This window comes from Microcebus murinus, chromosome 16 (genome assembly GCF_040939455.1).
Source record: "Microcebus murinus isolate Inina chromosome 16, M.murinus_Inina_mat1.0, whole genome shotgun sequence".
Lineage (NCBI taxonomy): Eukaryota > Metazoa > Chordata > Mammalia > Primates > Cheirogaleidae > Microcebus > Microcebus murinus.
In genome coordinates, this window is record NC_134119.1 from 51,129,285 (window position 1) to 51,153,560 (window position 24,276).

General features: G+C 46.3%; 1 protein-coding gene and 1 pseudogene across 6 annotated transcripts in view; one reads left to right on the plus strand and one right to left on the minus strand.

Annotated features, from left to right (window-relative positions):
* Window positions 1-63: 63 nt before the first annotated feature.
* The window catches only part of GAK (cyclin G associated kinase), a 70,567-nt gene continuing 46,354 nt past the window's right edge, over window positions 64-24,276 (plus strand). For 5 of the 6 annotated variants that reach the window (XM_075992919.1, XM_075992920.1, XM_075992922.1 and 2 more), the window contains exons 1-6: window positions 64-334; window positions 11,190-11,251; window positions 12,500-12,559; window positions 13,396-13,510; window positions 17,959-18,101; window positions 24,055-24,180. In XM_075992919.1, coding sequence (XP_075849034.1) covers window positions 190-334; window positions 11,190-11,251; window positions 12,500-12,559; window positions 13,396-13,510; window positions 17,959-18,101; window positions 24,055-24,180 — 651 coding nt within the window. In that variant the 5' untranslated portion in view covers window positions 64-189. The other variant, XM_075992923.1, reaches the window with a different exon arrangement.
* LOC142861070 (histone H3.3A-like) lies at window positions 7,214-7,767 on the minus strand (annotated as a pseudogene).

A 24,276-nucleotide genomic window follows, 5' to 3' on the forward strand; every position in this document is an offset into this window, starting at 1 on the left:
TGGCGGAAATGAGGCGCCGGCGCTTTTCCGGCCACTGCCGGACGCGACGCGTCTTCCAGCGTGCATACGTCACGGCGCCGGGGCGGAAGATGGAAGAGCTACGGGCGGGCGGTTGTTAAGCAGACCCGGACGGAGCGGGACCCCTAGACGGCCACTCCGGCTGCCGGGAGGCAGTGTGCGGCAGCCGCCATGTCTTTGCTGCAGTCTGCGCTCGACTTCCTGGCGGGCCCAGGCTCCCTGGGCAGTGCTGCCGGCCGCGACCAGAGTGACTTCGTGGGGCAGACAGTGGAACTGGGCGAGCTGCGGCTGCGGGTGCGACGGGTCCTGGCCGAGGGTAGGCCCGGGTCAGCGGCGCGGTCCGGCCGTGGGAGGTCGTCGCCGAGGTCGCTGAGGGCATGGTTTGGCCGGGATGTGGGGCGTGAGTCAGGGCTGGCTCCAGGGAGCGTCACTGCCACGGCATGGGACAGGGCCGGGGAGAAGGTACATATATGTACCTCGGGGGGCGTGGATCAGGGCTGGGTCCGGGGAGGGGCACCGCCTGGGGCATGGGTAAGGGCCTGTTAGAGGTGATTGCTGAGGGCGAGGCTGGGTCTGGGTTGGGTACTTATTTGCCTGAGTATTAGGGTCAGGCTGGGACGAGTTGGTCATAGGAGGAGGCCTGGAGCTGGAGGGACCTCCCCAAGTTAGAGAAGAGGAGGGTGGCAGGCAGGGAGCTTGGGTGAGGGGACATAGTGGAATGCTGGACTCAGAAGGTGAGCAGTACAGTTGGGTGGGTGTAAGCCGTGGTTCTCTGTTATACATCTAGGGCTGTTGTGCAGGAGTGTAACAGGACTGGACTTTTGGAGAAAGGTCAAGACTGGCTCTCCAGAATTGTAAGAATCTTCAAAGTTGGTGGTTCCACACATTGTTGAGGATAGTTGCAGTCCTACCCTACCCGGGTATAGGTGGAGGATAGACAGTGCTGTGTCCAGGAATCGTAGGTTCCATCTCTAACAACCTGAGTGTTTTTCCCTTACCGGTGGACATCTGTTTGTGATTCCATGTAACTTACAGGAAGCAGAGACAGTAGTCCTGACCTATATAGAACGCATGTGGTGGACAGGTCAGTCAGCTTAAGTATTTGCAAGTCAGTCTTTAGTCAGTATTGTTTCTGTATGCCGTTTCTACCTTTCTGAATGACCTCTCCCTTCATCACTCAGAATTGATCATCAGTGTCAGTGGGGTTTTATTGTCTCTTCTGAATTTAACTTACATTTTGTCCAGTGGTGCCCAGGGTTGTGTCATGTTTCACTAGCTGTCAAGTTTTTTGGCTAAACATAGTTGACTTTGGTGCTGGAACTGAAACATGCTGTGGTGGCATGGGGAGAGGGAGTGAAACAACAAGAAAGACCAGACCCTTACCAGGTCTGTGGTAGCTCTGGGGCTGGAGGGTTATCCTGTCAAGGTGGCCACCCCACCACTGTTTGCATTTGTACTCATTTTGAGGCAGGAAACTGGCCCAAATTCCTGATGTCTTTATTCTAGAAGGCCTGAGGGGACATTCTGGCTGTACTGTTACCACTCACTTTGTCTCCACTGTGGTCAGCAACAGATTTTGGGTATGATTTGGTGAGAAAGCCCCAGGCTCCTCTCCTTTCAGAAGTGGGGGCTACTACTTGCTCTACTAAGCAAGTGTGGTATTCTCTCACATCTGTTAGAATGAGGAGAGTTCCTCCAGATCAGTTTATTTGTTCTGAAAATACCAGGCAGTTTCCTTCATTCATTAAGAAATTTGTAGTGGACAGGACCTGATTTCTGCTATGTCTAGAACATTCTACCAATAAAACAAATGCCCAAATAGCTGAGAAACAAGGCAGTATAGGGATAGAGATGCTTGGGGCCAGTATAGGTAGTGCAGCCTCTGGGAAGGGGCCAGGCAGAAGATAGCATGCCTCAAGGGGGGAAGGATGGGGAATGCCCCCTGTCTGGTGCAGGGGCCAGGAGAGGAATTGCAGATGGAAAGTGGTACGGATTGGCAGGAAAGGAAAGTTCTCATAACGAAGGAAGCTTACACAGGTCGCTTCACACCCAGGATGAACAAGGAAATGTGGGCAGTGGCTGTGGTTGTGCAAAAGAACTTGTTTCCCTTTGCTATGTAGACGAATCAGGAGATAAAAATAACCAATACAATTATGAGCTGTAGATTTCCTCCTTTTAAACTTAAGAGGTGGCTTGCAGCCCTTAAAGTATTTTGAAGCCTCTTTCAGAACTGAAACGGGTAAGAAACCCATAAAATACTTAAGTATTTTATATAAACATACTTTAGTTAGTTTTGTCTGGACAACAACCTTAGACCATACACTATGGGAATTCAGGCTGTCTTGTATAAATATGGGGAAGGCCCATAATCTGAACCTGTGGGTACCGATGTTCACAGTTTCAGAAATTTTCAGGTTTCAGAAAGATAACACAATGTATATCCTGTATGTCATGGAATACTCCCAGAGGGATTGAGACAGCATTGTATAATCGACTACATTAATGTGTCTGTAATTAAAGGAATAAATATCCTCACTGCAACATAATTAAAGTGTGTAATTAGCCCCATATCAGTTCATGTCAGATTTTATCCCAAATAAGTTTATGATAGACCAGGTTTTGCTGTCAAATGAGTTAGGAAAAATGGTTTTCATAGAAATTTGGGCTTGTAGTATGAAACAGGTTGTTGGAGCCAGACAGCTTTCTAATGTTTTCAAAATTTGTTCTCAGTCTCTCTCTCTCTTTTTTTTTTTTTTTTGACAGAGTCTCTGTCATCGGGGCTAGAGTGCCATGGTGTCAGCCTAGCTCACAGCAACCTCAAACTCCTGGGCTCAAGCAATCCTGCTGCCTTAGCCTCTTGAATAGCTGGGACTACGGGCAGGTGCCACCATGCCTGGCTAATTTTTTCTACTTTAGTAGAGATGGGGTCTTGCTCTTGCTCAGGCTAGTCTCAAACTCCTGAGCTCAAGTGCTCCTTCTGCCTTGGTCTCCTGGAGTGCTAGGATTACAGGTGTGAGCCACCACATCTGGCCTCTTTTTTTTTTTTTTTTTTTTTTAAAAAAAGCAAATTATTGGGCATACCAACAATGTTAGAGATTCCCAGTGCAAGTGTATTCTAGCATATATTTTGCGTTTTCTTGTTTTGGATTCTGTATTCTGTTGCTTCTGAAGTTGATCACCACTGCTGAGGCAGGTGTGTCCTTTACACTGGGGAGGTCCATCTGGTGTGGCCTACTTGCACTCTCTGTGGCCTTAACTGCCAGTGTGATAAACTGAGGTAGAAAGTGAAAACACAGCTGTTATATGGTTTAAGTATAAGTAGTCTCATGCTTTTGGTTACAAGTTACATGTAATTTCAGCCAGTCAGCAGCTATTTGCTTGGAGCCCTGTGTGGTGTGTGCAGTGTTAGTGTGTGGGAGGACCTCCTGCCTGCATCCTGTGGTTCCTGCTCAATAATCTGTGTTCACTGGGTGTCAGGCTATGGCCTGAGAAATGGTGAGGGTGCAGCCCCCCTGAGCTGCCAGAGCCAGCTCTTCACCCATCCGCCTCCTAAATAGATGGAGGGGTCCTCCCTTCACTGTAGTAGAGTGATCTTGGACTGTGCGAGGGCACAGGGAATATTTGGTACGACTGATGGTTGCAGAATGGTGTGGTGCTGTCTAGATTCTTGGCTGCAAGTTTCAGAAACCCACAGAGGTGAGTTTGATGGAAGGAAGAGGCCCTGTGTTGGGCTAAGATATCCTCTTTAGCAGGGTTCCCCAACCTATGGTGAGTTGTGTAATTATTTCATTATATATTGCAATATAATAATAGAAATAAAGTGCACAATAAATGTAATGCACTTGAATCATCCCAAAACCATCTCCCCTCCTCAGTCAATGGAAAAATTGTCTTCCATGAAAACGGTCCCTCATGCCAAAAAGGTTGGGGACCAATGCTGTACCGGTATCAACAGAGTGCACTGTAGATTGATCTTAAGAGTGGACAGTTAGGTGGTCTTAGCATGCTGACATTGTAGCACATCCCTCTGACCGAGAGCCCTACCCCTGAGGCTGGGTGGTATTCTCTCAGAACCTGTCCCCGGACCCAGAGACTGAGGTGCAGGATTGTTCTCACCTGGGGAGGGATGCTGAGCGATGGTTTTCTCTTCTCCAGACACCACAGAGCACAGATAACCAGAGTCTTTGGGGCTTGGGCAGTTGGCTTGAGGTCATTAGGCCCGTGTGGCCCTGTTTGTGCTAGCTTAATTGCCTCTCTCTCAGCTCTCTTCACACTACCCCTACCCCTTCACTTCCAGGTTGGCAGCTTGATCATCAGCCCTTTGTCTGACTAATACGCACTGTGAAATAATCACCACCACCACATTTGTGGGCTCTTAATATTTTGCTGGGCACAATCTGTAGTGCTTTATGTGGATTGTTTATTTTATTTTTTATTTTTTTCAGGCAGAATCTTGCTCTGTTGCCCAGGCTAGAGTGCCATCGCATCAGCCTAGCTCACAGCAACCTCAGACTCCTCAGCCCAAGTGATTCTCTTGCCTCAGCCTGTCAAGTAGCTGGGACTACAGGTGTACACCACCACACCCGGCTAATTTTTACTATTTTTAGTAGAGACGTGGTGTCACTCTTGCTCAGACTGGTCTTGAACTCCTGAGCTCAAGCGATTTTCCCATTTTGGCCTCCCAGAGAGCTAGGATTACAGGCATGAGCCACCTCACTGGGCCTGTGTGAGTTGTTTAATCCTGATGATAACCCTGAAAGTGGGTACTATAATTATTCCCATTTTACAGATGAGAAAACTGAGGTTTGGGAGCATTAGTAGCTTGCCAAAGCCACCAGCCACTGAGTGGCAGAGTGGGGCTGGGAGCCATGGGAAGGCCAGCAGGGGCTCCTTAGTGTCCTTAGGGCATAGATCTGCATCCCTGCTAGGGACAAGGTGATCTATGCATTGTCCTAGGAGGAAATGCCTGGAGTATAAAGGTAACAGTCAAGTTGCAGCATGCTTGTTTGCCATGCTCATTTATTTAAAAAAGGAGAAAAGCCCTGCAAGGTTAGTTAGCACCATGGGGTAGATCTGGAGCTGCTTGCAACCATGTCTGGGGGGCCTGGGTTGGAGCTGGGTTGTTATTTGTATTATATATTGCTCTTAATATCCTTCAGGGTCACTACCCCTTCATGCTCTGTGCTGCAGCTGGACCTTTGCAGCATGTGTTAATTACTTCTGTAGTTTCTGTCTGTTGACATATGGGGAGATCACCATCGGGGCGAAACCACTTTCCCTTCCTCCTGTTGTGCTCAGCGTCCTCCTTTTCAGGGACTCCTGGTGTGTCACACGCTGTCTGCATGGAATGTGGACTATGTCTTAGTCTGTTTGGGCTGCTATAACAAAATACCGTGCACTGGGTAGCTTATAAACAACAAAAGTTTATTTGTCACAGTTCTGAAGGGCTGGAAGTCTGAGATCAAGGCATCAGCAGATTCAGTGTCCGCGGTCAGGGCCACTTTCCTTGTTCAGAGATGGTGCTTTCTCTGCCTTCTTGCTGTGTTCTCCTCCCATGGTGGAGGAGGAACAAAACTAGGATAAAGAGTGGCTGAGATGAGTGGGGTGTCAGGGAAAGCCCCTCAAAAGTGGGGATAGCAGGTCCAGGAGGGAGCAGGCAAGCAAACGTCAAGGGTCAGGGTACCCCTCTCAGCCTGTTGTTAGTGGAGAGGCCATGGGCAGTAGTGGGCTTGGTGCGTTTGAGGAAAAGCCAGTGGGGGAGGGAGACCAGGAGGACCTGTAGCCTTGCTGAAGACACACAGTGGTCAAGTCCTTATGGTCATCTACTTCTATAATGGTATTGTCTGAAAATAAGAAAAAAAGAAATTCATTTCTTTTTCACATTTAATATTTTATTTTTTTAAATGACAGATAAAATTGTATATATTTATGATGTTTTCTTTTTTCTTTTTTTTCTTTTACATTTTCTTTCTCTTTTTTTTTTCTTATTTTTGCTGCGATTCCAGGGACAATACTGTATTTATGATGTTTTAAAGTGTACATACATCATGGAATGACTAAATCTGGCTAATTAACTTATACATTACTTCATATAGTTATCGTTTTTGTGATGAGAACACTTAACATCCACTCATAACATTTTTCAAGCATACAACATATTGTTATTAACTATAGTTAACCATGCTTTTTTTTTTTTTTGAGACAGTCTCACTCTGTTGCCTGGGCTAGAGTGCCATGGTGTCAGCCTAGCTCACAGCAACCTCAAACTCCTGGGCTTAAGTGATCCTTCTGCCTCAGCCTCCTGAGTAGCTTAGGATTACAGGCATGCGCCACCATGCCTGGGTAATTTTTTATATATATGTATATTTTTAGTTGTCCAACTAATTTCTTTCTATTTTTTTTAGTAGAGACGGGGTCTCATTCTTGCTCAGGCTGGTCTTGAACTCCTGAGCTCAAACTATCCACCCGCCTTGGCCTCCCAGAGTGCTAGGATTACAGGTGTGAGCTACTGCGCCCAGCCAATAGTTCACCATCTTGTACAAGAGATCTCTTGAACTTATTCCTCCTAGCTGAAATTTTGCATTCTTTTTTGGTTTTCCTTACTGATCTTTATGACTTTTATTACTTTTTCTAGCTCTCTCACATTGACTAGGATTCCCAGTACAGTGTTGTGTAGCAGTGCTGAGAGCAGACATCTTGCCTTATTCTTTTTTTTTTTTTTTTTGAGGCAGAGTCTCACTCTGTTGCCCGGGCTAGAGTGCCGTGGCATCACCCTAGCTCACAGCAACCTCAAACTCCTGGGCTCAACTGATCCTACTGCCTCAGCCTCCCGAGTAGCTGGAACTACAGGCAGGCACCACCATGCCCGGTGAATTTTTTCTATTTATATTTTTAGTTGGCCAATTAATTTCTTTCTATTTTTAGTAGAGACGGGATCTCACTCTTGCTCAGGCTGGTTTTTGTTGTTTTGTTTTGTTTTTTTGTTGTCAATAAGAAATTTACATGTTTTAAAAAAATCCAAATGCTGGCATTGTCCAGAAAAATTTAACAGGTTTATTTATAATTGTTACCAAGTTGAACTGCTGAAACTTGTTCACTGAAACATTTGACTCGCATTAATGCTTCACATCCCACATTTATATTAAAAAGTCACACACAAATGAAAATGGAAAAACTGCCAATACCTGGTTTTCTGTCCCCTATTTTTCCACTTGAAATCATATACTTAGGTACCTTTTGACCCCATTGGGGGAAAAAATCTAACGTTCAGAACTACCAATAACAGGAAGAAGAGAATCTTTTTTTTTGAGAATGAAATGTTTTCCCATCATAGTGGATTCTTGAGCACGTTCTCCACGTATGCGGCGTGCTAGCTGGGTGTCTTTTGGCACAATTGTTACACGGTTGGCGTGGTAGCACACAGATTGGTGTCTTCAAAAAGGCCAACCAGATAGGCCTCACTTGCCTCCTGCAAAGCACCAACAGCTGCGCTCTGGAAGTGCTGCTCTGTTTTGAAGTCCTGAGCAATTTCTCACACCAGACACTGGAAAGGAAGTTTGTGAATCAGAAGTTCAGTGGACTTCTGATAATGTCTAATTTCACGGAATGCCACTGTACCAGGCCTGTAGTGATGAGGTTTCTTCACCCCTCCAGTAGAGGGCGCACTCTTGCGTGTGGCTTTGTAGCCAGTTGCTTCCTGGGTGCTTTCCCACCGGTCGATTTGCAGGCAGTCTGCTTTTTACGAGCCATGGTATATAAAGACCTCCTTACTTTCTTCCTCGGCTGGAGCTCTGTGAGCAAGAGGCGCATGGTGACGCTGGCGCAAACACTGAACACCACTCAGGCTGGTTTTGAACTCCTGACCTTGAGCGGATGATCCACCTGCCTTGGCCTCCCAGAGTGCTAGGATTACAGGTGTGAGTCACTGCGCCCGGCCCTTGCCTTGTTCTTGATCTTAGAAAGAAAACACTATTAAGGCTCATGTTAGATGCATGTTTTTGTAGTTGCCATTTCTCAGATTGAAGAAGTTTGCTAGTTTCCTGAGAGGGGTTTTTTATTATATTTTTTAAAAATCATGAAAAGGTTTTCCATTTTGACATATGCTTTCTTGGTGCCTATGGAGGTGATTCAGTATTCCCTATTCTGTTAATCAGAATCACAGTGGTTGATTTTAAATGTTGAACCAACTGTGCATTCCTGGGATGAATCACACTTGGTCATGATGTATTACTCTTATTATGTTTTGCCAGAATCCATTTGCTAGTATTTTCCTGAGGATTTTTTGTTTCTATGCTAATGAGTGATATTGATCTATAGTTTTTTTCTTTATAGCCTTCTCTGGTTTTGGTTTCACTGACCTCAAAAATGGGCTAGGAACTCTTTCCTCCTGCTCTGTCTTACTGGTGATTTTTATGAGATTGTTGTGATTTCTTCTTTAAATGTTTGATGGAACAGTGGAGCCATCTGTTTTCATTTTCTATTTCATGGATTTCCATTAATTTCTTTTCATCTATATTTTCCCCACATATTTATTTATTCATTTTTTAACAGCTCTGGTGAAGTAAAAATGAGATATACAAACTGTACATATTTAAAGTGTTTTGACATAAATATGTGCACATACCATATAGCTACCACGGTAATCAAGGCAGTGAACATATCCATCAGCTCCAGAATTTCCCTCCTTCCGCTTTGTAATCTTTCCCTTCTGCTTCCCCTGTCCCCACACTCCAGGCAACAACTGATCTGCTGTCTATTATTATAGGGTAGTTTGCATTTTGTAGACTTTTCTATAAATGAAATACATATGTACTCTTTTTTTGCTAACTTTGTTTACTAAGCATACTCATTTGGAGAGTCGTGTGTTGCATGTAACAGTAGTTTCATCCTTTTTATTTTTGAGTGGTGTTCCAGGTATGGATAGTCTTTTATCCATTCACACGTTGGTGGACATCTGGGTTGTTTCCAGTTTTAGGCTATTACGGATGAGGCTATTGTGAATAGTCATGTGCAAGTCTTTCTATAGATGCGTGCCTTCATTTTGGGGGGTAAATATTTAGCAGTGTAACATGAGGGCTGATGTATGTTTAACTTTTTAAGAAATTGCCAAAATGTTTTCCAAAGTGGTTGTACCATTTTACATTTCCATAAGCAGTATGTAAGTATTCCGCTTCCTCTGCATCCTAATCAACAGTGGATATGGTCAGTTTTTTAAATTTTAGACATTCTAATAGATGTTTAGTAGTGTCTTTGTGGTTTAAGTTTTATATTTCCCTAGTGGGTAATGCTGGAACACGTTATGTGCTTGCTTGCCTCCAGTATATCTTTAGCGATGTGTCTATTTATCTTTTGCACGTTAAAAATTTTATCATGGGCCGGGCGCTGTGGCTCACGCCTGTAATCCTAGCTCTTGGGAGGCCGAGGCGGGCGGATTGCTCAAGGTCAGGAGTTCAAAACCAGCCTGAGCAAGAGCGAGACCCCGTCTCTACTATAAATAGAAAGAAATTAATTGGCCAACTGATATATATATAAAAATTAGCCGGGCATGGTGGCACATGCCTGTAGTCCCAGCTACTCGGGAGGCTGAGGCAGAAGGATCACTCAAGCCCAGGAGTTTGAGGTTGCTGTGAGCTAGGCTGACGCCACGGCACTCACTCTAGCCTGGACAACAAAGTGAGACTCTGTCACAAAAAAAAAAAAAAAAAAAAAAAAATTTTATCATGGAATTTTGGCTTTTCTTCATATTTTTTGGATAGAAGTCCTTTATTAGGTATGTGATTTGCAAAACCTAGTTGGTAGCTTGTTTGTTTCCTCTGGCCAATGTATTTCAAAAAGCAGAAATGCTTTATCTGATGAAATCTGTTTATCATTTGTGCTTATATCTAAGAAATCTGGTGTGTATAGAGATAATTGATTTTTATATATTGTTCTCAATATCCTACAACCTTCCTAAACTCACATGAGTTATTGTAGTGGCTTTTCTTTTGTAGATTTCATAGATTTTCTACACAGATAATCATGCCATCTGCAAATAAAAATATTTTTATTTCTACCTTTTCAAGCTGGAAGTCTTTTTCTTTTTTTTTTTTTTAAAAAAATATATATATATGTTTTTTGTTTGTTTGTTTTTGAGACAGAGTCTCGCTCTGTGGCCCAGGCTAGAGTGCCATGGCATCAGCCTAGTTCATAGCAACCTCAAACTCCTGGGCTCAAGCAATCCTCTTCTCCTGCCTTAGCCTCCCAAGTAGCTGGGACTAGCTGGCTCACGCCTGTAATCCTAGCACTCTGGGGGGCCGAGGCAGGCAGATCGTTTGAGCTCAGGAGTTGGAGACCAGCTCTGAGCAAGAGCGAGACCCCATCTCTACTAAAAATAAAAAGAAATTAATTGGCCAACTAAAAATATATAGAAAAAATTAGCCAGGCATGGTGGCACATGCCTGTAGTCCCAGCTATTCGGGAGGCTGAGGCAGAAGGATTACTTGAGCCCAGGAGTTTGAGGTGCTCTGAGCTTGGCTCATGCCACTGACACTCTAGCCTGGGCAACAGAGTGAGACTCTGTCAAAAAAACAAACAAACAAAAAAAACAACTAAGCAAATTAAGCCTAAAAATAATTAAACTGAGTTTCAAATGTTAAGCTAATTCTGCTTGGTCATGGCATATTATCCTTTTTATATATTGTTGGGTTTGATTTGCCAGTACTTTATTTTATTAGAAATATGATTTGTTAAAAATTCTTTGGTATATATTCATGAGTGACAATAATCTGTACTTTTCTTTCAATGTCTTTTGGGGGCATTAAGGCAGTGAGGTCTAATTTGTCCTCTATCAATTGTTCTCTCTTTTTTTTTTTGATCAATCTATCTAGAATATCAGTTTCATTTATTTGTTTTCAGAAAACACTTTTGGTTTTGTTGATTTCATCCATTTTTTTCCCCTTTCATTAATTTCTGTTACTAGGTTCATTTCCTTCTTGTCTCTCAAGCAGAACATGTAAAATGCAGTGGTAAATAAATTGAAGCCATTATTTTTTCTGGAAAACAAATTGCTGGCCACAGCCACAAGTCCAGTTTGTATTTTATTGAGTAAAAGTTTTTGGTTTTTTTTTTTTTTAGCTTAATATGTTAAGTAAAAATCATTGCACTGAACTGATAAGTGTTTTTTTAATTTCCAGGAGGGTTTGCATTTGTGTATGAAGCTCAAGATCTGGGAAGTGGTAGAGAATATGCATTAAAGGTAATAAAGGATGATTTAACATTTTTATGTTGGTTTTTGGTTTATTTTAAAGGAAATCTGTGAGTGACAGTGTTATCAGAGACTTATCCCTATTATTAATATTTAGTTTATTTCTTTTTTACAGTTTGTATACTTTTGTTCTATTTGTTTCTTCTGATGGTGAAGTCGTCAGTAGTTTTAGGATGCTGTGTTCTTAAGGGCATGCCACCTTGAAGCGGTGGCCTCCAGCTTGGGGTTGAGGGCTCCCTCGGGCCCAGCCTACTTCACACTGGGGCCTGGGCTGCCTTGGAGAGAGGAGTGAGAGTGATCTCACAGTTGAGTCATAGCATCATGGCCTCCATCTGCCAAAATAAGGGTTCTACAAATATAAGGAGTTTGAGAACCATGCATATAAAACGTGTCCACGGCATATCTGTATATAGGCGTTGTGGTGAGACACGGGCAAAGGTTTTGTCTATACCACCTGTGTGCTGGGCTGAGTGGTTCTTTTTTTGTCTTGAGATATGACAAGAGGCCCAGCTTGGAGGTGGGGTACCCCAGTGTCCCCACCTTCAAGAGTGATTTTTTTTTTTTTTTTTTTTTGAGACAGAGTCTCACTTTGTTGCCCAGGCTACATTGAGTGCCATGACATCAGTCTAGTGCACAGCAACCTCAAACTCCTGGGCTCAAGTAATCCTACAGCCTCAGCCTCCTGAGTAGCTGGGACTACAGGCATGCGCCACCATGCCCGGCTAATTTTTCTATATATATATTAGTTGGCCAATTAATTTGTTTCTATTTATAGTAGAGATGGGGTCTCGCTCTTGCTCAGGCTGGTTTCAAACTCCTGACCTTGAGCGATCCACCCGCCTCGGCCTTCCAGAGTGCTAGGATTACAGGTGTGAGACACCGCGCCCGGCCTCAGGAGTGAATTTGAGTGGGCCTGGTTTTGGCGGTCCACAGTGTATACCCATGTCCCTGCCAAGCATCTCCTCTCATTTTTCTTGTTTGTCTTATTTTTCTCTGGCCTTTTTGGAGGAAAGGTTCCTTTTTTGCTTTTTCTCATATTCTTGGATCATAAAGCTCTTTCAAGGGTCTCTAACCTCCTGTCCAGTGTTTGCACAGATCAAATGTTAAAGCAGGTAAACAGATTAGTCTCTCTTAAACACATTGCATTTGTTTTCTTAGATGTTTATGTTTGAGATAAGGCATTATGTATAGTGGAAAAGTAAATAATCTTTAATCTTTGTGTGCTTTTTCCTGATACAGCGGTTATTGTCCAATGAAGAGGAAAAGAACAGAGCCATCATTCAAGAAGTTTGTTTCATGGTATCCTTTTCCAGGAACCAAGAGCCAACACGGTCACTTAGGGAGGCACAGCCCTGCATCATACTGTGACTGCCAGCTCAGTGATGCTGTGTTTGATGTGGTAAAATGGCCTTTTGCTTTTACCGAACAATTTATAGTGCAGAGGAGGTTTTTCCCCCTGTTCTTTACTCCCAGTTTAATATTAATAGTAAAAAATTCAAAAGTGTTGGATGAAGTTGTTGTTTCTACACATGAGGTCTTGATTCAGGGGATGGGCCAGTTAGCTCCTGCCCCTGCCGGCCCGGCCCCTATGAAGACCTGGCTGAGAGCTGTTATCAGCCACCACTGTTCACATTGCCCAGGGGCCCTGCCCTGATGGAGGACCTGGGCCTTTCTTGCCGCCTGCTGCTGCACATCCTCCATGAGTGTGGAGCCTTGCCCTCACTGTCATCATTCTGCTTCTCCTCTACAAGCTCTATCTACTCTGAGAGCCTGCAGGCCACCTGAGCCAGTGTTTGGGGGACTGTGATCACTTCTCACAGCCTCCCTGCTGTGTAGCCCCACAAGGGCCTCTGCCTGCTCCACTTGGTACAGGATGGACGCTGGCGTTGCTCCAGTCAGGTTGTATGGCTAGTATACCTGAGTCACCCCTGCCTTGCCACTACTCCTGACTCCTTTGCCTTTCTTGTGGTCTTCCACCTGCTCTCCTTGCCTTTCTGCTCTGGTGTGCTAAAATTGTGGTGTGATTCAATTAGAGTATTAGAGCTTTAGTATCTGAATAGAGTATACATTTATTTTTAAGTGCACAGAATTATGAATGTGGTTATGCACATTCTCCTTTAACAAGACACCTGCAGAAAAAGCTTTCCGGCCATCCCAATATTGTCCAGTTTTGTTCTGCAGCATCAATAGGAAAAGAAGAGTCGGACACAGGGCAGGCTGAGTTCCTTCTGCTCACAGAGCTCTGCAAAGGTAACATCCTGTAGAGGCTAAGTCATTGCTTTCTAACATGTTTAAACAGTTGTAAAATAGTCCCAGTATCTTCTCTGAAAACGATCTTATAAAAAAACTGGCTAACTGTCTAACAGGAGATCTTTGAGAGGCATGCCACCTTCGGGGGTGGGGGGGGTCCTGGCACCATCTCCCTCATTGGTCTGCAGGCTGCAATAGTACGGATGGGAGCTGGGCCTTCACTGTGTTGGTGTTCAACAAGGAAGGTGCTGAGAGGAGGGGGTGGTCCCTGTGCTGAGAGGAGGGGGGTCCCTGTGCTGAAGGGTCCTGTGTTGGCTTAGACAGAAGGTAGAATCTTTGATGCACACTTCTACATAGCGTTTGTGGATGACCCAGGTCAGGGCCCCTATCAGGCAGGGTCTCTAGCGTGCCCAGGCTGAGAGCTTGAGAGCTGGCTGCCTCAAGCTCCTGGCCCTGCACCAGACCAAGATCCTCTGTCTGGAGGCCCCACCTGGCCCTTTCTGCCTGCCAGCCCAGCCCCTGCTGGCAGTCCCCAGTGCGTGTCCCTGTGGTTGTCCAGGTATAGGTCCTGGGGATCAGGAAGTGCCATCAAGGGATGGAGGTGGCATTAATTCCTCAGATTGACACTTGTGTGGATGCTTTGTTTGTGTTGTCACCTTTCTTAAATTTTACACCTACAGAAAAGAAGCATGATGGACACCCATTTGCTGTTCACTAGCTTCCCCAGATTGTAACATTTCCCACGGGTGCTTTCTCTGCATATGCTTGCTGAGCCATTTAAAACAAGTTGCAGGCGTCAATGCCAGAAGCACTTGTGTTACTGTGTAGCCTGGGAATAGGGGCATTTCCACCATAACTGCAGTCTGCTTCACAGCTGAGAAAATCCTAGTGATGTGAGGTAGTGTCACGTCCATGTTCAGATGTCTCCCCTTGTCCCTGAAATGGCTTTTGTGACGTCTTCCTGTTCCCACACTGAGGTCATGTCAAGGTTCCTATGTTGCAGCTGCTTGTGATATCTCCTGGGCCTCTTTTGTTTTTCACTTTTTTCTCTGGGTGGCAATGGACTCCTCAGCTGGGGAATGGTGTCTGGACCTGGGACCCAGGTGTTCCTGGGCCTTTCATAGAGCTGAGAAGATGCTAAAACTGCCGGTGGTGCTGTTCATCCAGTTCAAGATGCCATGGGGTCTCCCACTTCATGGATGTTCATTATTATCAATTTTTATCACAAAAGGATAACCTGCCTGTTGAAAAAATACAAACAATACAAAGTGGTATAAATGCTTATAAAATGGGATTTTATTATATATATGTTTCCTTTTTTTAACAAAAAAATTACCATATTGTGTGTCTTTCCATGCCAGTAAATTCATCTCATGCTGTTGTAGAGGCTGTGTAATTTCTTTAGTTTGATGCACCATGAGTAGCGTGGCCAAGCTCCTGTTCTTGACTCACAGGTTTTCTCTGCCAGAGTGTTCTGGAACTACAGCACGTCTGCTGTGTGGGCCTTGTGCTCCTTGTGAGAGAAGTGCTGGGGCTGGCCGAGTTGGAGCATGTGTTGGGGATTCTGAGAGGCCCATCCTCCCCGGCACACTTGGGGCCACGTGGATCAAGGCTGAATGGGGCTTCCTGTCCATCCAGTTTGTTCTCTGATTGCACGTGATAAGGTTGACATGTTCCTCAACTCCCTTGCTCATCAATAGGGATGTCAGAAAGTGTTTGCATGATGTATATTTTGGTTTTAGAAGATTTGAGTAGGATCAGGGTGAGAATTGAAGCTGCTCATCTGGCTCTTTCCCAAGGTGGAGTGATAAGGGAGTATAGGAAACAGGGCCTATAGCCCGTGCCCAAGCACTGTCCCTGCTGGGGGCAGGGGCTCAAGCCCACAGCCCAGCCCCACCTCTTGTGGTGGTGCTGTGTGTCCAAAGTTAGGGTTACCAGGAGGTAAACACGCATGTACGAGCTGCGCAGGGGTGCTGCCTGGGTCTGGCTGTCTGGGAGCACATGCAAGACTGGCCAGATGCCAGGGGACTGTGAGCAGCACAGTGTGCCAGCCAGGCTGGCCTGGTGTGGGAGCATTTGGGACCCCTGGGACATGGGAGGGATGAGAGAGCCCCTGCGTGGCAGCACATGCAGGGCTTCTGAGATGTGCCGCAGACTCTTCCTGCTGGGCAGGTCTCCCAACACCCTCCGAGGGCTAGCTACCTGTCTACAGCTATGGCACATGCAGAGTATGTATGTATGTATGTATTTATTTATTTATTTATTTTTTTGAGACAGAGTCTCACTTTGTTGCCCAGGCTAGAGTGAGTGCCGTGGCGTCAGCCTAACTCACAGCAACCTCAAACTCCTGGGCTCAAGCGATCCTCCTGCCTCAGCCTCCCGAGTAGCTGGGACTATAGGCATGCGCCACCATGCCCGGCTAATTTTTTCCATATGTATTAGTTGGCCAATTAATTTCTTTCTATTTATAGTAGAGACAGGGTCTTACTTTTGCTCAGGCTGGTTTCAAACTCCTGACCTGGAGCAATCCACCCGCCTTGGCCTCCCAAAGTGCTAGGATTACAGGTGTGACCCACCGCGCCCAGCCCAGAGTATTTATTTTTTAAAAACTCCTTTACGTCTCCCTGAGAACGAGCCACTGAACCCGGCCAGTTAACACCATCAACACTGACTCACTCTGCCAACTCTTCCTGGTCCCACACCTGAGAACGTCGAGGTCAGTTGTCACTTCTATTCTGGCCCCTGGGGTCTGGATCCCATCTCACCTAGGCCTGTCCATCTCTTCCTGAGTACCCCATTCCCCTGAGAGCCCCTCATTCCTCCTCCCTAGGGCACCCCTATTAACTCCTGCTGAGAGCACACCTGCTCTTCCGAGGACCTCCTGTTCTTCTGGGGGTTGGGTATGTTTGGGGGCTGAGAGGTTCAGAGCAGCAGAGGTCGAGAGCCAGGGCAGGGCTGGGGGGCTGGGGAGGGGCCAGTCAGACACAGATCTGGAGTCACTGGGGCACCAGGCGCGGAAACTGTTTGGTGAGCAAGGGGAGTCTTGCGGGCTGTGCTGTGGGCACACAGGCAACAGGTGGGACCCAGCTCTGCGTGGCGGTGAGACTAGACCTATTCATGTGCAGGTTCCCTATGTCATCATAAAACTTACAAAGGTAGTGAGGTTATGGGAGCTGCCACTAAAGCGCTGTTAGAGCCTAGAGCTAACCATCCTCACTGCAGCACGTCTGTTGGCGTGGCTGCGTGCAGGCACTAGGAGTTCAGCGACTCACCAGGAGAAGCCAACTCCAAGTCAGAGTCAATGGTTGCATTATTCTAAACACTAGAGAGATCTTCACACACAAAAGTAGAAATATGAAAAAAATAAATAAACACTAGAGAGAGTGGGTTCAGGGAGAAAGGGGTGCAGGTTTAGGGAGGGTGGTAGAGATGGGAGGTGAGGGAGGGAGGCAGTCCCAGCTCAGGGAGTCCCAAGGCAGGGGCAGGAAGGGGCCAGTGTGGCTGGAGGAAAGCTCAGGGAGACGAGGTCACCGAGAGAGTGGAGAGGGCCCTGGTCATTGGCGTCAGCATTGGCTCTGGTGTTGGATGGGTGGCTGGTTGTCAGGGGCATGGAGTGTGCCAAGCAGAGGGTTGTGGACTGGTCTGTGGGCTGAGAAGAAGGAGCAGAGAATAGAGAGGCCTCAGGCACAACACCATGCTTGGGGCAAGGCCAGGATAAGAATACGGTGGGACCAGGACAGGTTGGGTCTGAATGTCGGTGGGAGTGCCAGGTCAGCTGGCAACACAAATGCTTGCATCCCCAGTGGGTCCTCAGCTCTGTGCTTGGCAGAGCTGGCTGGCCAGACATCCCTGGTTTCCTTGGGCCGAGGGTGCCTGGAAGGTCCCTGGACCAGCAGGATGGGGTCCCTGATTCAGTCTCTCATACGTAACAGTTACTGAAACTTTATGTCAGAGGGTAAATCACTATTTAGTGAATATTTCATTAGAGAGATTTGAGAAATTTGTATATTTGCAGTCATTTTTCTTTGTAGCTACCATTAGTAACATGGCTGATTCAGTTGTAAGCATTTGTAGCTGTTTTATCAGCAGCTCTTGTGGTTCCTCTATGTAGCTACAGCAGCTACAGCAGCAGTTCTCTCTCTAGGCTCTATAACTTGACTGCTTTGCTCATTGTGCTGTCCTGAGGCTGTTGCGTGCCCATCCCTGCCACTGGGTGGTGGTCCTACTCTCAGGGCTGCAGTGAGGACCTTCGTGCCCCAGCCAAAGGAAAAGCCGTGGAGCGGCACTCTGGGGTGGGTGGGCTGAGCACGCAGCCCGACCCTGGTCTCAGAAGAGGCAGCCTGTGACCTGGCAGCAAAGGCAGCTACACCTGGAACCGTAGCCTGCTGGCCAGGGAGGGCACAGCCTTGATAGCTCCATGGTGACGTGAATTTAATTGTCTCTTTTAGGGCAGCTGGTGGAATTTTTAAAGAAAAGTGAATCTAAAGGTCCTCTGTCGTGTGATACGGTTCTGAAGATATTTTATCAGACGTGCAGAGCAGTGCAGCACATGCACAAACAAAAGCCGCCCATCATTCATAGAGATCTCAAGGTACCAACTTCATTCAACACATGCTTGCTGGGATGCGTTTGTACCACCGGTCCAACATTAGGATGTTGGTGCTTGTTAGCAAGCAAGGCTTTGTGATCATTTCACCTGAGAACTTTGGAAAGATGTGTGTAAGAACTTCTTATATTGGAAATGACTTTTCTAGAAGCTTCCCCATTCTGTGTCTCCCTGTCTGATGGAACTTTGCCAACACAGAGGGGCCACTGTGCTGGGAGCTATCAGCTCCCAGTGGAGGGTGCCTTGGCCCCTGGCTGCCTCCTGGCTCTGCCTGGGGCTTCGTCTCGGGCTCCTGGTCCCGACACTGGTGTGGGTTCACTGTGGTCTCCATCAGAATGTGGATGAGGGCACACATCTCTGGATGTACCCTCTGAGGCTTCCTCGGCTCCTGCTCACTGAGCACCCTGTCTTTTGTGAGCACTGCATGCTGTGCCTGTGGCCCTCAGGGTGGCTCAGGACCCTGCAGTGCTCCCTTGGTTCAGCCTCTTGGAACTGGGAGGAAGGTGGGTGCTGTTCAGCGGGGCTCAAGCTGCCTGCTGTACGCCAGCCTGAGCTCCCTTGTTCCTCCTGCACCCCATGCTCCATTTCCTGTTTGGAGGCTGATTCCCTGGTCCACTGGCCCATCACGCTGGGCTTCTCAGTCTGGTGTTTCTCTGAGGGGTGGTGTCCGGGAGCTTTCATGATGTTGTCTGTGTGTAAGGGCTGCTCTGCCCATCCCATTTTGCAGGAGCTCTGGCTGTGGCTGTGGCCATGGGGTTGAGGCTGCTGCCAGTGCCATGGATACATCCCACAGGGCCATCCTGTGGTGGGGGTTGCCATATCACATACTGAGATTCTGCCTTTTCCTGATTATTAGTGAAGTTGAGTGTTGTGTTTGGTCATTAGTGTCTTATTCTTCAGTTAACTACTTCCTTTTTGTTTTTTGCCTTTTCTTTTTTCTATCGGCTTGTGTGTTTGATTCGTTGGCACTCCTTGTATATTCTATAATCCTTTTTGAGTTATATGTGCTGCAGATACTTTCTCCTGGTTTGTGGCCTAGTTTTTATTGCCCCATCCTGCCTATTGTATCTTTTAACAAAGCCAAAGGGTTGTGAGAATTACCCAGTTACTGTGTACACATCTCTGGGAAATCAGGACATTTCTTTTGCAACCCTAATACTGTTACCCCCAGCAAAGTGAGAATAATCTGAGTCCTCTCTTGCCCATCTGCCCCCAGCCTTACCTCATTCCTGAAGCGTGATCTCCCTCAGACCTCATCAGCCTGGAACAGCACTGCCCGCTTGTGGAAGCCCTATGTTGGTGTTGGTTCTCCTGTGCCCCTTGGCAGAGGGGCAACCAGCTGTGGGGTTCTCCCCCACCCACAGTGTCTCTCAGAGAATAGGAGCTGCCTTTTAGACCCTGCTCCTCCGTAACCCTCCACCCCGGCTTTCCCAGGTCAGGGGTTTCGTCCACTTGGAATTGACTTTGTGTGATATGAGATGGGGTGTCCCTTTCTCTGCCCAGACATACACCTGGCCCCACACCCAGAGCTGTCCACTGCTGTTTGCCCCCAAGGCTGCCTGGGAGACCCAGGGGACAGTGTAAGTTGCAGCTTAGGTCTTGACACCCTGTACCCTTGAGTGAGTGTCTGGGTCCTTGCGGCCATGGTTCTGTGTTTCCTCCTTAGGCTCATTCCACCCCCTACCCCTGGGGCCAAAGCTCAGGAAGGTAGTTTTCCTTTGTGTTATCTGGTTAGGGGTAGGTTTCTTCCACTTTGCCTTTAAGTGGGAATCTTATCTTACAGGGAAGGCATCTTCATTTAGATTTTTGAACTGTGGGTAAGTGTGACCTTTTCCAGTTTTGCCCTGAACTTGGAGAGGCCTAGAAAGCCAGAGTTTAAGGGTGATTCATTGGATAGATGCCCCATTACTGAAGTCTTTGGGGCCAGGAGGCCCCCCCCACCTTGATCGTGCCCTTTCATGGGTGACCACGAACGCCACTGTCTTACCTGCTCCTGGGTGATGTCAGGACCCTTTTCCTCTTGTTCCCTCCCCTCCCTTGCTCTCTCTCCTTCCTTTCTTCTGTTTCTTCTTCTGTATTTTCTTTTTCTTGTCTTCTAACCATTCTATCCAACACTCCAAGTTGCTTTCAGCAGAAGGTTTTTTGAGGTTCCATGGCTGTTTGGTTTCCAGAAACCAATGTGCTGAGGCCTCATTCTTACATGGAAAAGTGAGGGCTTGGTGGGGACAATTGCTGAAGCTCCAGGCGTTGGTGATTCCTCAGTAGACTCTGAGTGGTGGATTTTGTTATGGCACCAAGACCTGTCTGGTTTATGTTTTTAGTTTTTGGAAACAAGGTCTCACACTGCTGCCTGGGTTAGAGTGCAGTGGCATCATCATAGCTCATTGCAACCTCAAACTCCTGGGCTCAAGGGTTCCTCCTGCCTCAGCCTCCCAAGTAGCTGGGACTTTAGGCATGCACTACAATGCCTAGATAATTTTTCTACTTTTTTGGTAGAGACAGGGTCTCGCTCTTGCTCAGGCTGATCTCCAACTCTGACCTTGAGCAATCCTCCCGCCTTGGCCTCCCAGAGTGCTAGGATTACAGGTCTGAGCTACTGCTCCCAGACGTGTGTGTATTTTAAGGAAAGTAAAAAACAAAAATGATAAAATTGGTAACGCATCAGTATTTGTGAGCTTCAGTTTTACATCGCTTGTGTTTCCAGTGGGAAGTGCTCCTCAACACTCCAGTGGTGGGTCAGCAGAAACCTTGGCAGCCAGGGCCCTCCCTCCCACATGAGGTGGCACTTCCCTCACTTTTAGTAATGATGTTCTTTCTTTATTGCTGTGAGCTCTGCACCCTTCACTGTAATAGACTCTTCCTACTTTGGGGCCTGACATGAACAGAAACATGCATCACACATCCCTTTGTGTCTGGCTTCTTTTGCTCAGCATTATGATCTTAAGTCATGCGTCTTGTATGTGGCCCATATTTCCAAGAGTGTCCGTCGTGGGAATGCACCTCACCGCGTTCATCTGTTTTGCTGTGGTGGTGGTGTGTGTCCACTCTCCTTCCCTGGTTTACAGCAACCTGTGGGTAGCCTTGTCTGGCATGCTGGTGCGTGGAGCAGGTGTCCTGGGCTGGATAGTGCGTGTGCATCACCAGCTCAACCTTGGCACTACAGACTCTTCACCCTCAGCAGGTCTTGTGGGTGTGTGTGGATTTGATTTGCATTTTCCTTTTCTTAATTAGGTTGACCATCTTTTTTATGTGTTTATTGGAATTTGGATTTCCTCTTTGGAGAAGTACTTGTTAATGTGTTTTGACTATTTTTCTCTTCAGTTGCCTTTTCTTTTTTTTTTTTTTTTTTTTTACAGCCATCATCATACTGAAAGTTGCCTTTTCTTATTGATTTTTAGAAGCCCGGTGTTGGTTATATGTGGCCAACATTTTCTCTTCTTTGGCTAGTACATTTACTTTCTTAGTATCCTTTGATGACAATGTTCTTTCTTTTAAGATAGTACATTCTACTACTCATTGCATCATGTTTGTGCTGTCTGTGTCTGTTGAAGAAGTTGTTACCTTTCATAGGCCGGGCGCGGTGGCTCACACCTGTAATCCTATCACTCTGGGAGGCCCAGGTGGGTGGATTGCTCCAGGTCAGGAGTTTGAAACCAGCCTGAGCAAGAGCAAGACCCCGTGTCTACTATAAATAGAAAGAAATTAATTGGCCAACTAGTATATATAGAAAAAATTAGCCAGGCATGGTGTCGCATGCCTGTAGTCCCAGCTACTTGGGAGGCTGAGGCAGGAGGATTGCTTGAACCCAGGAGTTTGAGGTTGCTGTGAGCTAGGCTGACACCATGGCACTCACTGTAGCCTGGGCAATAAAGCGAGACTCTGTCTCAAAAAAAAAAAAAAGAGAAGTTGTTTCCTTTCATAAATTAGAAGACTATGTTATCTTCTGAAAGATTTGTGGGTTTTCTTTTTCTTTCTTTCTTTTTTTTTTTTTTTTTTTTTGAGACAGGGTCTCACTTTGTTGCCCAGGCTAGAGTGAGTGCCGTGGCGTCAGCCTAGCTCACAGCAACCTCAAACTCCTGGGCTCAAGCGATCCTGCTGCCTCAGCCTCCCGAGTAGCTGGGACTACAGGCATGCACCACCATGCCCGGCTAATTTTTTATATATATATATATATATTAGTTGGCCAATTAATTTATTTCTATTTATAGTAGAGACGGGGTCTCACTCTTGCTCAGGCTGGTTTCAAACTCCTGACCTCGAGCAATCCGCCTGCCCCGGCCTCCCAGAGTGCTAGGATTACAGGCGTGAGCCATCTTTTTTTTTTTTTTTTTTTTTTTTTTGAGACAGAGTCTCGCTTTGTTGCCCAGGCTAGAGTGAGTGCCGTGGCGTCAGCCTAGCTTATAGCAACCTCAAACTCCTGGGCTCAAGCAATCCTCCTGCCTCAGCCTCCCAAGTAGCTAGGACTATAGGCATGCGCCACCATGCCCGGCTAATTTTATATATATACATTAGTTGGCCAATTAATTTCTTTTTATTTAAATTCCCTACTCTGGGATTTACCAACTCGGCATGTTTTTTTTTTTTTTGTTTTTTTTTTTTTTTTAGAGAAAGGGTACTTGCTCTGTTGCCCAGGCTGGAGTGCAGTGGTGTGATCATACCTCACTGTAACTTCAAACTCCTGGGCTCAAGGGACCCTCCCACCTTAGCCTCTCAAAATGCCAGGATTACAGGTGTGAGTTACTGCACCCAGCCTGTGGCTTTGACACCCTTTCACAGTCTGGCATCTGGGACTCTGTCTTTGTGGCACTCGCTGAGTTCTTCCATTGGGCCTGAGCCCCTTTGTCCTGTTACCAGAGCTTCACAATCAGGCTTAAAAGCAGTTCTCCAAGATTGTTATGGCCCTTTTGAGCTCTTTGTGTAAATTTTTGAATTAGTTTGTCAAGTTCTACCCAAAAAGCTTTTGGGAATTTTGTTTGAATTGCCATGACTCACCCTGGAGCAGGGGTTGACAGCTTTTTTTCTGTAAAGGGCTAGAGTTAAAGTTTTGACTTTGCAGACCACATGGGAGCACTTCTGTGGGAGCACAGAAGTGGGCTTGGCAGCATGAGATGGGTAGGCATGGCCATATGCCAGTAGAGCTTCCTTTATGGTCCAGCATCACAATTTCATATTACTGTCATGTGTCATGAACTATTAGTCTTTTGGGTTTTTCCCCCACTACTCATTTAAAAATCTAAAAACCATTCCTAGCTCTAGACTGCCCTCATTGTACCTTTCTTCTTAGGAGCATGATAGAGCTCCCTGTTTATTTTGGATTTAAAATTTTATCCCAGTTATTTTATAGTTTTCTGCATATAAAGTCTTCTGTCCATTTTTTGTGAGACTTAGTCCTAGGCTTGTGATATAACTAATGTAGTTATAAATGCCATATTAATTTTCTTGTCTTCTGAGTTTACTAAAGGCTTTCATTGTATGTCCAACATTATTAATTGGGATTATCTTTATGGTTGATTTTTAGCTTTCTTCCTTTTATTTTTCTGAATTATGCATTTTAAAATGTACATATGTTGATTTCGATCAAAGGATTTAAGGCACTGCATTTCTCCCCTTTGAGGAAGGCCGCTTTACTGACCTGTGTGAAATCCCCGGCACCCTCAGGGCCTGCCTCTCAGACGGGCCCCCACTCTAAAGCCCCTCCACACCCCTGCCTAGTAGGGGGTGGAGCTGGTCACAAAAGTGCGTGCACACACACACACACACACTTAATGTGCTGTTCCGAGTCCTCAGAGTGGTCTTGGCAGCTCCTTGGCATTGGCCTTTAAGTAGAGGGGCTGTCTGGGCTAAGGCGCTGGTCCTGTCTAATGTCCTGTTTATTTTTCCTGAAATCCAGGCACTATCTGCACCAAGTTCATAAGGACTGTTTTCTGGAATTTTGTAGGTTGAAAACTTGTTGCTTAGTAACCAAGGGACCATCAAGCTGTGTGACTTTGGCAGTGCCACGACCATCTCGCATTACCCCGACTACAGCTGGAGCGCCCAGAAGCGAGCCATGGTGGAGGAAGAGGTGAGAGGAGCAGTGGGGCCTCTGTGCATGGATGTCACCCTCCACCACATCCCTTTCTCCATGGGCCCTCTCTAGCCCACTGGGAGTCTACACCAG